The sequence below is a fragment of the Erigeron canadensis genome, chromosome 6, assembly GCF_010389155.1.
Source record: "Erigeron canadensis isolate Cc75 chromosome 6, C_canadensis_v1, whole genome shotgun sequence".
In the NCBI taxonomy this organism is placed as follows: Eukaryota; Viridiplantae; Streptophyta; class Magnoliopsida; order Asterales; family Asteraceae; genus Erigeron; species Erigeron canadensis.
This window is the reverse complement of record NC_057766.1, coordinates 28,486,287-28,498,289: the sequence shown is the minus strand read 5'-3', so window position 1 is coordinate 28,498,289 and position 12,003 is coordinate 28,486,287. Positions and strand designations below refer to the sequence as shown.

At 31.9% G+C, this 12,003-nt stretch overlaps 1 protein-coding gene across 1 annotated transcript; it reads left to right on the top strand.

Annotated features, from left to right (window-relative positions):
• The first annotated feature begins 2,978 nt into the window (after nt 1-2,978).
• On the top strand, nt 2,979-9,539 carry LOC122604625. The gene is made up of 17 exons (XM_043777499.1): nt 2,979-3,044; nt 3,132-3,216; nt 3,353-3,463; nt 3,990-4,087; nt 4,211-4,294; nt 4,393-4,529; nt 4,691-4,763; nt 4,919-4,964; nt 5,059-5,168; nt 5,660-5,767; nt 5,855-5,911; nt 6,118-6,179; nt 6,271-6,583; nt 7,616-8,092; nt 8,311-8,829; nt 9,019-9,194; nt 9,302-9,539. Exons 1-16 carry the CDS (start codon nt 2,979-2,981, stop codon nt 9,058-9,060), a joined length of 2,388 nt encoding a protein of 795 aa, XP_043633434.1. The 3' UTR covers nt 9,061-9,194; nt 9,302-9,539.
• The last annotated feature ends 2,464 nt before the right edge of the window (nt 9,540-12,003 follow it).

Below are 12,003 nucleotides of genomic sequence, written 5' to 3'. Positions count from 1 at the left end.
TAGAGTTAATTATAGAAATCGTCTCTATCGTGAACCACCACTTTCAGTTTTGGCCCCTAACTTTTAATTATTAACTTTAGGCCAAGTTAGTTAAACTAAATCTAGAAACCCTAAATCTTATCAGCATAATTAAATTTAATCTTATATACAAACTTCTAGAGATAATATATACAAACTTTTAATAAATCACTGCCATTATTTGAGTTACCAGGTTTGAAGTCACCTGAGATGGCGGTAGTTATGAGTCACTGGAATCTGTCCCAACACTCACTTGAATCCGATAATTAAGTTATTATCAGACGTGAGTTTCAATTTGTTTCATGCTTTCCTAGCTAGTTTCCTCACGCACATGTCTTTATAGTAGCATTCACATAGTCACATCTCATTTCTTTTTTCATTCGTCGTGGCTCACTTTGTGGATATATTAAAAGTTTGTATATATTATATTTAGAAGTTTGTATATAAGATTTAGTAAATATATGTTGATAAGATTTTGGGTTTTAGTTTAAGTAACTAGTTATAGTACCCGCGCGTTGCTGCGGGGTACGCTTTCTACACGAAAAAGGTAAAATCGTAACCATGTGAAAGTTATTTAATGAAAACATGAGAATCCAAAAATTTAGTGTCAAGAAAAACAAAAACGAAAACTTTGATGTGGGACAAATTTAAAAACGCTATGTATATAAAAAGACGAATAAAAATAGTGAAAACCAAAAGTAAAATCGTAACCAGATGAAAGTTATTTGATGAAAACATAAGAACCCAAAAATTTAGTGTCAAGAAAATAAAATCGAAAACTTTAATGTGGAGCAAAAGTTAAAAGATAGAAAACTTGTACAGTTGTACATTCCACTCATAACGTACTTGTACATTCATATAGCTTTTTAGTATATTATAAATGAGAATCCAAACATTTAGTGTCAAGGAAATAAAAATGAAAACTTTGATGTGGGGCAAATTTAAAAACGTTATATATATATATATATATATATATATATATATATAAATGGATGAAAATAGTTAAACCTAATGTTTAAAAAGTAAAATCGTAACCATGTGAAAGTTATTTGATGAAAACATGAGAACCCAAAAATTCAGTGTCAAGAAAATAAAAACGGAAACTTTAATATAGGACAAAGGTTAAAAAATAGAAAGTTTAGGAGGTTACAATGAAAAATGGTAAAAATATAAGACCTTGTACATTCTACGCATAACGTTAAAGCTTGTACATTTCATGCATAAAGTACTTAGATAAAATAATCAAAAACCAAATGTTTAAAAGTAAACTCGTAAATATGTGAAAGTTGTTTGATGAAAACATGAAAACCTAAAAGTTTAGTGTCACGAAAAGTCGAAAATGAAAGCGAAAACGTTGATGTGGGGTAAAAAAAGTTAAAAAATTGAAATTTTAGGGGTTAAAACAAAATTTGGTTAAATTTTAGGAGGTTAAAACAAAATTTGGTTAAAATTAGTATGTGCTTTAAAGGCTTGTACATTTCACGTATAAAGTACCTGTATATTTACATAGGTTTTTAGGTAAAAAAAAGTTTAAAAAATTGAAATGTTAGGGGTTAAAATGAAATTTGGTTATATTTTAAGGGGTTAAAACGAAATATTGTTAAAATTAGTATGTGTTTAAAGGCTTGTACATTTCACGCATTAAGTAATTGTATATTTACATAGGTTTTCAGTATATATATAATTTGGCTTAAAGTTAAATATTAGAAGCTAGGGACTAGAGCTGAAAGTGATGGATCACGATAAGGACGATTTCTGTAACTAACTCTAAGCCAAATTACGAGATTACCCATCACTTGCCAGACACGTGACCTTCTTTTCAACAGACGTTTATGGTCAGGACCAAAAGTGTTGAGAGACAAAGTTTTTTGAACTAAAACTGTAATTTAAACTTCTACATATATATATATTTCTAATTTTCATACATCAACCACTACTTTTTTATATTAGCCATCAATAAATAATTTGATATTTAAAGAAATTTGAGACTCTGAGATTTTGAATTCGAATATTAGTATGAGCAAAATGTTCACAAGAATGAAGATAAAAAATTTCCTTAAAAATGAGTTCAATTTTTGGTGTAAGTGCTCCCAAAAATGGATATACAAGTTTTCCTAAATATGAGTTTTCTCTTAATTAGAGTTAAATTTATGAAGAGCCTAAATTTACTATTTTTCATGACTAACGAATACATAAACCAAAATGTCATACATAAAGTATAACTTTTTTTTTTTGAAAGATGTGGATCAAATGATCGCAACAGAGAATCTAGCTTACGTTATTTTAACCAGATCCGTGTTAGAGATCCTCTCACCTTAATACCTTACTAGCACGATATCCGCGCAATGCGGCGGTGGTCGTGGCGGCGACGGTGTGTGGTGGGAGCGACTGTACGTTAGTGGTGAAGCCGGCGTCAAGTGGTGTAAATAATTGTTGTAAAATTAATTGATTTAAAAGGTTAATGAAGATATTTTAAAATATAAATGACTGGTAATGTAATTTAATCATTTAGATAATTTCCCCATGTATCATTTAAAGAGAAAGTATTTTTTTTTTTACTAGATAGTATAAAAATATAGATTAGGCGTATAAGAAAATTAGGATTTAGAAATTGGGGTATTTTGGGTATAAAAAAATGCTTAATTTTCTAAAATAGAAAATTCAATATGTTTTATAAGGGTTTATAGATAAATAGTTTTTAAAATAAAAGAAAATCTATTATGACATCATATATTTTAAAAAATAGTTTAGGAAAAAATAATGGCATACCACATAGGTAAAAAATTTCTAGAAACAATCTTCTTTGAGATTTACAACCGTAACTAGTACATATTGTTAAAATTAAAATGTAAACCTATAAAATGCACAAAGGGTATAGGGTTTAGTGTTTCTTATTTCTGTAACACAGGTAGCTAATTTTGGCCGAAAAACTGCCCGGAATCCATCATTTTTACATTCGAATGGCCGCGATAATCGTTAGACGAAACGTATATCTGTTGCCCATCAGACCTTTTTTCTCATTACAGGTATAAAAACCTTCATTTATTTATCATATTCATTTGCGCATTCACACCTTGTGAACAATTGTATTTATATCTTCATTTTACTAATAACAGGGTATTTACCATAAATGTGTTGAAGCTGGAGATACTAAACCTCAACCACTTACTGAAGATGATTATTTAGTCTTTAAACCCGGTATGCCGTTAAGCCCGGAAATGAGTTTCGAAACTGTTTTTGTTTATAGTTTTTTTTACATAAATATGTGTGTTTATATACATACATACATACATACATATATATATATATATTTTTTACTATTATTATAATGTAGGTGAAGTTGATGTTTCAAAATGGAAAAAAGTGGATGCAAGATCATTGGGGTTGGCTCGAGGAATGTTACCGCAGTCACCATACTCCGTTTTGCAGATTCTTCGAACCAAAGGTGACGTTTTTATTAATTTATCGTATATACTGTTTTATAATAGTCTTGCTAATATGTCTTTTGTGGGTGTATATGGTGGAAAAGATGAGGGTTGTTTGGTTGTAAGGATATACGGAAGGAATATAGGGCTGAGATCGGATCATGAGGTGATCAAAGGGTTGAAATCTGTTCTCTTTAGTATTTGAGAACGTTATCTTATAAATAGGAGGACCTTGTAACATAGATGCTTTATATGATAGTAGAGCTACCCGATAAGGATATTCGACATGTCTTCTATAACTTTTTTGACACGAAAAAGAGCTGACCTTGTGTATGTGTCTTTTATTTTGAAAGTTGAAGCGTGTAAGACATAATTTTGTTGGCTTGCCTTCTCTGTGTATCTCAGTTCAGTAAAATGTTGCTCCTGCTTATACGCTTTCCTCAACATTTTGGCTCTTCTTTTTGTTTTTATACCAATTTCCTCCTGGATGTTATTTGCAGGAGTTGTTTTTTGATCGAATATTCTATTTTATACCATTATTTACAGGGTTTGAAGCCTACTTAGTCGGTGGATGTGTGAGAGATTTGCTTCTTAATAGACCACCTAAAGATTTTGATATCATCACCACTGCCGATCTTAATCAGGTTTAGATACTCTAAAAACTAGCATAAGTTGTGAGTTTTTTGCATGGGTCTAACTTTTAATTTAATCATCAACCTGAATTTGTTGTATGTGACATTAATAATTTATGTATGCTGTTTTTGCAGATCAGGAAGCAGTTTCATCGATGTGAAGTTGTTGGGTCCCGATTTCCTGTATGTAAAGTCTTTATAAAAGGCTCCGTTGTTGAGGTACGTTGGTACACTCGTGTTATAACTGAACTTTTCTTGCTTCTAGATATGTTTTTTGCATCTCTGTTTACACTATGCAAGTTGATGTTTTGTACCAGGTATCTAGTTTTGATACACTGGGCAAGGGTGCAGAAGGAAAAGAGAAGTTTCTTGTCTCTCAAATGCCTAAAGTCCGTGATAAACTAGATCTTATTCGCTGGAAGAACTCGATGCATCGAGATTTCACTATCAACAGGTATTTTCTGCTGCTTTGGGTTTCCTGTTATTTTGAGGTCCTGTGTGTTTCACACTTGCACTATAAAGATTTGTTTGATGGTTAATATATGCTATCTTGGCTATGTTCTATGTTTTGATTAATCTTCTGTCTTGGTTTTTGCCTATGAAATTGTGAAACAGCTTGTTCTATGACCCATTTCTTCACAAAATATATGATTACAATGATGGAATGAAGGATCTGTTGGAACTAAAGGTTAAATTCATTTCTTATTCAATCGTTTGTTACATTGTTCTTCTGGAATTAGTACCTTTTGAGTTTTGACCCCTTCTTCCATTTATAATGCTTTCTGCAGTTGATCAGTTTATTATGTTTGACATTGTTGAGATTTATTTATGATGTGATTTCAGTTACGGACGTTAGTACCTGCCCAACTGTCATTCACAGAGGACTCTGGTTAGTTCATTGTCCTTTAAACCACACAACCATGAAGCTGAATAATCTTCTTGTAATGAACTTTAGTAGACCTTCATTGTTTTCTTTCATTCAGCAAGAATACTTCGCGGCTTGAGAATTGCCGCTCGTCTTGGCTTATCGTTGTCAAAGGAAATCAAGAGTGCAATTCTTAAACAAACATCATCGGTCGCAAGATTAGGACAGGTGCTAAATCTAATCCTTATGAATATTGATGATAAATTAACTGTTCACTTTAGTTTATCTTATGGAAATATTAGCAAATTAATCAGATTGATTGGACAAAATGGGTTGAAGAAATTTGGAGACAGTAATCACTTTTTTGATAATTTGCCTACAATAGGAATGACCATACATTTTTAAATATGAAGCTAAGTAGTGAAGTAAGTTAAGTTACATTTTAGATAACACACAAACTGCTGAAAGTTTATCTTTGGGATCATCTCATAGCAGATTTAAGGACTCTATCCGGTGACGTTCTAGCTATGATATAGTTTAGGTCAAATAGACCATTAATAAGCTAGTACTTATGCATCTCCGATTCTCTCCTGTTTTTATTTCTGGATTGTAGAATACATTGATAAGAATGAATTCCAGAGAAAAGAATGAATTCCAGAGAAAAGCCATTGTTTTTCCAACTTAACTTTTGCATTGGTATAATATATTTGTTTATTCAGTTCAGGACCATGATGGAGTTAAATTATATGCTATCATTTGGGGCTGCTGAATCTTCATTGTCATTGCTTCATAAATATCATCTTCTCGAGATTCTACTACCAGTTCAGGTGAGTCAAGAACCATTGTTCTGCTTTCTTGTTTTCAAAGAACCAACTTACGGAAAGACTCAATATTTATAATTTTCTAAATTTCAGGCGTTATACATTTCTCAAAAAGCCACCAGGTCTGGGCAAAGTTCCATGATGCTAATGGTATGCTCAGTCACTTTACCTTTTTATTATCTCTGACACCAAAATTTTTTTATTCCTGCATCTGTATCTCTGTCTTCTATTTTATTTACTTTATTCTTATCAGACTGAAGCCATTTTTCATTGGCGTACTTCTGTATTGACGAAAAATCTGCTTTCTTTCTTTGGCTCATTTCTTATTAATTAATGGTTACAGTTCATTTCTACAGGAACTGCTCTCTCATTTGGATAAGTTGGTCACTTGTGACCGTCCTTCTGAAAGTAGCTTATGGTGAGTAGATTCTTAAATGGAATATCATATGTGCTTAACAGCTTGTGTATATTAAAGAAAGTTGGCTAAACACCTTTCGTTTGTGAAACAGGATTGCACTTTTGGGCTTTCATTTGGCGCTAGTGAACAATCCCCAACATCCTTTTGTTATCTTGACTTTTGCTTCTGTTTTGTATCATCAGAACTGGCAGGAGGGACTCATGTTTGCAAGAGAATATGGTGGGCCATTAGTCAAGTTTGAGCCTGAAACTGTGGAGACGTGTAAAACCATTTCAGATGATGAGGTTGCTGAAAAAGTAAATCAATTAGCAATGCTTGCTGTGGATGCAATTGACATTATGGTCGAGACAGATAGCCTGCACAAAACAATGGCAAAGTATCCTGGTTTTTTCTGCCCTGGTTTGGTATGTTCCTAATCATAACTAAGAAGTGGCAGGACTATTAACTTGATACAGGATGTAGTTTGTTTTATCTCAGAGGTGTCATTTTGATGTATTTACCTATGAGTAGATTCGGGCTGTTTTAAATCTCAAATGGTCAAATGAAAAAAGTTAGCAAAAAGTGAACAGGTCAAATGGGTGTAGTGGGTTGAAAGTCACTGAGTTTCTATTTATAAGTGTACAACATCGAATTTTTTCTTCTCAAAGATTTAGGTTATCATTGCAATAACATTGTTTTTGTAGTCATTAACACATAGATGGTTTACAGAAATTGTCTCTAAAATGGACTTGTCAGTCAAATGAACCCAACACAACCCATTTGACCTGTTAGGATTTATACTGAACACATGCACGCAAGAATGAGAAAATAACAAGAATGAACACGAGAGACCTACGTGGTATCTCACACTAATATGTGTGAACTAATGCACGGGCTGCAATTAGAATATTTTATTAAAGCTTCTGTCTCAACACTCTCTAAGGAATTACAAGTACATGAAAACTATATATAATACATAGATCAGGGTTAATAACTTGATCCCCAAGTTACCAAGCAATCTGGGCCTAAGTGAAATAAGGGGCCGGCTGCTTTTGTCTTTAAACAATTAAGGCCTCCTGCCTAAACAGCCTTCTAAACTGGGCCCATACGATCAAGTCGTAAATCCAACATGACCAGTGGTAGAAAAGACCTGTATCATTATCAGTCCATTTTTACCAGTTACCAAACCTGTCACCTGTTATAATTCTTATGCATATCACTTTTTATTTTTTTTGCTTTTAGCAATCGTTTAGTTTCTAACCCTTGTTTCTGGGCCATCTGGTTAATTTCAACACAATCTACTTCAATTCTATAAAAATACTCCAATGATCATTTCAAAGCTCTATGTAACTTTATTATCCATGTTATAAGGTAACAGTGTGCTTTATTTTTCACAAGTTGAGCATCTTATTGCTCCTTTTAATGTGATTAATCATTCTCTTTCTTTACGTTTTCAGATATTTATACCTCATAAGCTGGGGCGTCACGGTAAACAACTTTTTCACATCCTTGTTCACAAGGTGGAAGCCTACAGGAAGGGTAGATGTTCTTTTGAGATAAATTATGACCTACTCAAAAAGGGGGATTCCATAGAGACTAGGTTTGCCCTGGGGAAGGTCATTTTGAATACTATGGGCTGTAGTGTTGATTGTTACAGTGGTCACAATGAGGAGAACAACCATGCTACTTGTAGTGCCAAAAATGAACTTGTTATGAACGAAATGGAGAAAAGAATACCACCACCCGGACCACCTAAGTTGAATCTGCAATTAGGCAGTGCCCCCGTGAAGGAAAAGTTGATTACAAAACTCAGCAACATTATGCGTCAAAGTGGCGAGCAAAGTGAATATCAAAATGAGCAAGATTACCACCACGAAAAGCTATCGAAAAAGCATATGGAAGTAGTTGGCGTTTCTTCTGATCCAAAAAATGAGGTATTGTGCAACTGTTGAAGCCGATCAGGCTCTTTTAAGTAAAGTTGATGTTGTTTCCAGTATCAAGATGAGACAAGTATCTATAAATGTGGGAGCTCTTCTAGTCTAAAAGTTCTACAGTATATATTCTGTATCAACTCTTGGACCAAAAAAGTTTTCTTACTGTACCTTTTTTAGTGTGGAATGGTAGTTGCAATGCTTCTTGTAATAAATTGCAGGATTGTAAGACGAATCAGCTCGAAATTGGCATGTCTGAATCAACTACGCAGGAACTTATTAGCATCCTAGAGACTGTTACAGATAATGAAAAGTCTCCGCCCCAGTTAGAAGGTCAAAACCTTGAAGAGAAACTTGAGGATGATCAAGGAATAGAATTAAATGAGTCAATAGCTGAGTATCATAGGGGAACAGAAATGTGGGCCATTCAAAATAATTGCAGAAGGGCAATTGAAGAAGCAAGAGATTCAATTGATGAACTTAGTAAACTTAATTTGTTTCTTATTAGCTTTGTGGAGGAACAAATGCAAAGAAAGACAGGGAAGCATTCAGAAACATGTAGCTTGGAATCCTTTCCGATCGTTTCAGTACCCAAGACTACTAAATCTAAGAGAATCACAGTGGCGAAGATATCAAAATCTGATATAAATTCGATTATGAATGGCGGAATGAAGAAGCAAAGGGCTTGTTCGTATTGTAAGGAAGTAGGCCACAACAAAATTGGATGTCCTAAAAGAAAGGTGAATACAATGAACAAATCTTTGACAACCATTAAAGTTACCATTTCTTAAAGCGTTAACAAGTTCATTGGGTCACCTATAAGGCTTTAACCTCTGTTAAGATTTATACAAGTACAATATTTAATATGAAGGTTATATGAATCTATTCCATTGTGTATCTTATTATATCTACTACTATTTCAATTGCAGATGGAGGAAGCATCTTGTAGGATTGACACAGAATCAACATGAAGTACTCGAGTTATGCTGGTTTGCTCAAGTTTTTTGACTTCTCAGTATACGCTGTCTATTGTGATGAGATTTTAATTATTCAAGAATACTTTGCATGTTAGCATCTGGCCTTCTGTCCACCACAAGACAACCAGGTAAACCTGAGTGCTATATTTAAGATTTTCATTGCCTTCGTATAACCTTCTATATTAAACCTACATACTTGTGGCTCATGCAATGAATTATATTATGTTCACTGTAGGGAAGATACTTTTTTTTGGAGGAACGAAGAGTTCTTCAGTCTGGGGTGCTGTTTCTTACACTGACGGACTTTTAAACACTTTTGATAGAAGAATAGAAGACTATTTTAAGCATTTTGAACAAAAGATGTTCTAAAACTACTTATTCTTGCAAAGTACATAATTGTTTAGCGGTTTAGTAAAGATCGATAACTAGTACGTAACGAAATAGTGGGAATTTTCTGGGGTACTAACTGGCCATTTTATCTTCTCATATTCCAGATTAGTAGCTCTACTTTTATGTTGGTGTTTGATCTTACTGATACTATACTTGATTAGAATCTATGTTCTTACGAAATGTGCAAATTTCAGGATCCATTGCTTTAATTTTTTCATTTTAGGGAGTTGATTTCAATAAGGTTTTAAATACTTGTACATACTTTAAGATGACTAGCACGTTACCCGCGCAATGCGGCGGTAGTCGTGGCGGCGACGATGTGGTGGTAGATGCGACTATTTGTGGTAGATGAGACGTTGATTGATGTAGATTATTAATGGGGATATTTTAAAAAATAAAGGATTGATAGTATAACGTAATCATTAATGTTAAGGGGTAGTGTAAGTAAAAATATTTTAATGCTAAGTAAAAATATTACATATCTTATGGGTGGTAGATGAAAATATTACATGGAAAGACATTTTAGACATTTCCCCCTATGTAACTTTCAACATAGGGGTATTTTCTTTAATAAGTAGTATAGATAGTTTGTTATCAAATGTTAAACTCTTAAGGCCGTCTTAAGAGGGTTTAAGTGACTGGTCTTCGATGATCTTTGTCATTGTATAAGTCAGCAAAATTGCTTCTTAATCGAATAATATCTGCATCTGTAGTCATTATGTATAATTTTATTGGCTACATGCCTACAATTGCATCTTCTTGTATAACCTTTTTCCTTTTTCTTTTTTTTTCCTTATATATAAGCAAGGGAAAATACTAAATGCTGTTAGCAGTATATATACTGCTCTCACATTCATCTTATTCAATTTTTGGAACGTTATTAAATACCCAGCCCCCCTGATTTTCACCTTTGCTGTATCTAATTAAATACAGTAAACAGTATGCAAGCTTTCCCCTATAAGCAATCATGGAAGCTCAAGAAACATTTTTAGATAAAGAAAATACAAAAATCGTTAAGCAAGATCATTAAACTTTTCATATCTATTGGGTAAACTTTTCATATATCTTTATAAACTGTCTTATCCACTTTAACAATAAAAACATATATATATCAACACGGATTTGATTTTACCGGTATAAATATTAAATCAGATGTTTAATTTCTTACAATTTGATTTAATAATTATATATCCTAAATTTTTTTAAAATTACAAGTAAAGAACTAATTAATCATTCGTTAAACCCAAATTTGCCTTTTAAAAAAGGAATTAAGCCCCAACTTCATTATTTTTTTTAATTTAGAAAATACTAACTACATTTAAAACTCTAACATGTGTCTTGTCTCATGAGCACTAGTTTAACAAGTTGCTATTTAAATTTATGTAATAACTAGGTATTTTACCCGCGCGATGCGCGAGTTGTTATAATTATATATATATATATATATATATATATATATATATATATATATATAAACAATTTAATTTTGCTTCTGGCGAGAGTCGAACTTAGGTTGCTCCTGGAAAATGACAGTTAAAAATATATATAGAAAAGTTTAGATATACATGTATTGAATATTAGTTCATGATGTTTTGTTATTTTTTATTGTTATATGACTATTTTATACAGTTATACATAACCATTTGGTAGATTTATTAAGTTATACAAAATTTATAAGATTAAAAAAAAGCAAACATGCATTAACGACAGTCACTTGTATTTTGATTTTTTTTTGTCTCCGTTCTAGGAGTGGTAAACAACTAACACTTGCAAATTATAAATAGTAATATAGCTAGATAAAAAAAAATTTCAAATCATATCAAATCAATCTCATTCTTTACTCATATAAAATGTAAAAAGTCAATAACATTATCAACAAAAGAATTTCATATTGTTGGTTTGGATTAATCTTAAACATTTTTTTGCTACAAAGAAACCAATGAGTAGCAAAATTATTTATTTACTTATACCTTGTATATATCATTTAAAACATATAACAATTCAATAACCATTGCGGTCGGTCTAGTGGTGAGAGTATTTCTCCTTTAAAAGGTTTCATCCTAAGAGATCATAGGTTAAAACCATATCAAAGTTATTTAAAAAAGGTACCTTTGTAATGTTATACAAATGCAATACATGGGCAAACAAATCCGTCATGCATTATCAGAAATCAAAGTTAGGTTAGCACATCAATTCCATGAGTTTTGCTCATTCTTCCACCGTTCAAAATAATACATAAAAATCTCTATATATAAATGTCTAGTTTCTATAATTTAATTTGTCGAGAATATCAACTATTAAAACATCAAATATATAACTTTCTAGAATCTATTTCATCATATAATTTCCTAAGATTGTAGCATTATTCCTCCCATATATGTACGATCTCTTATTTAATATTTTTAATTAACAGGATTTCTTTTGTTATTTCATTTATTTATATAATATTTAGTATTTCTAATTTAAAGAAAAAGTTATTCTTGTATATAATATTTAATTTAATTTGATTAAAGATATATAAATATTGTAAAAAATTATAAAGATGAT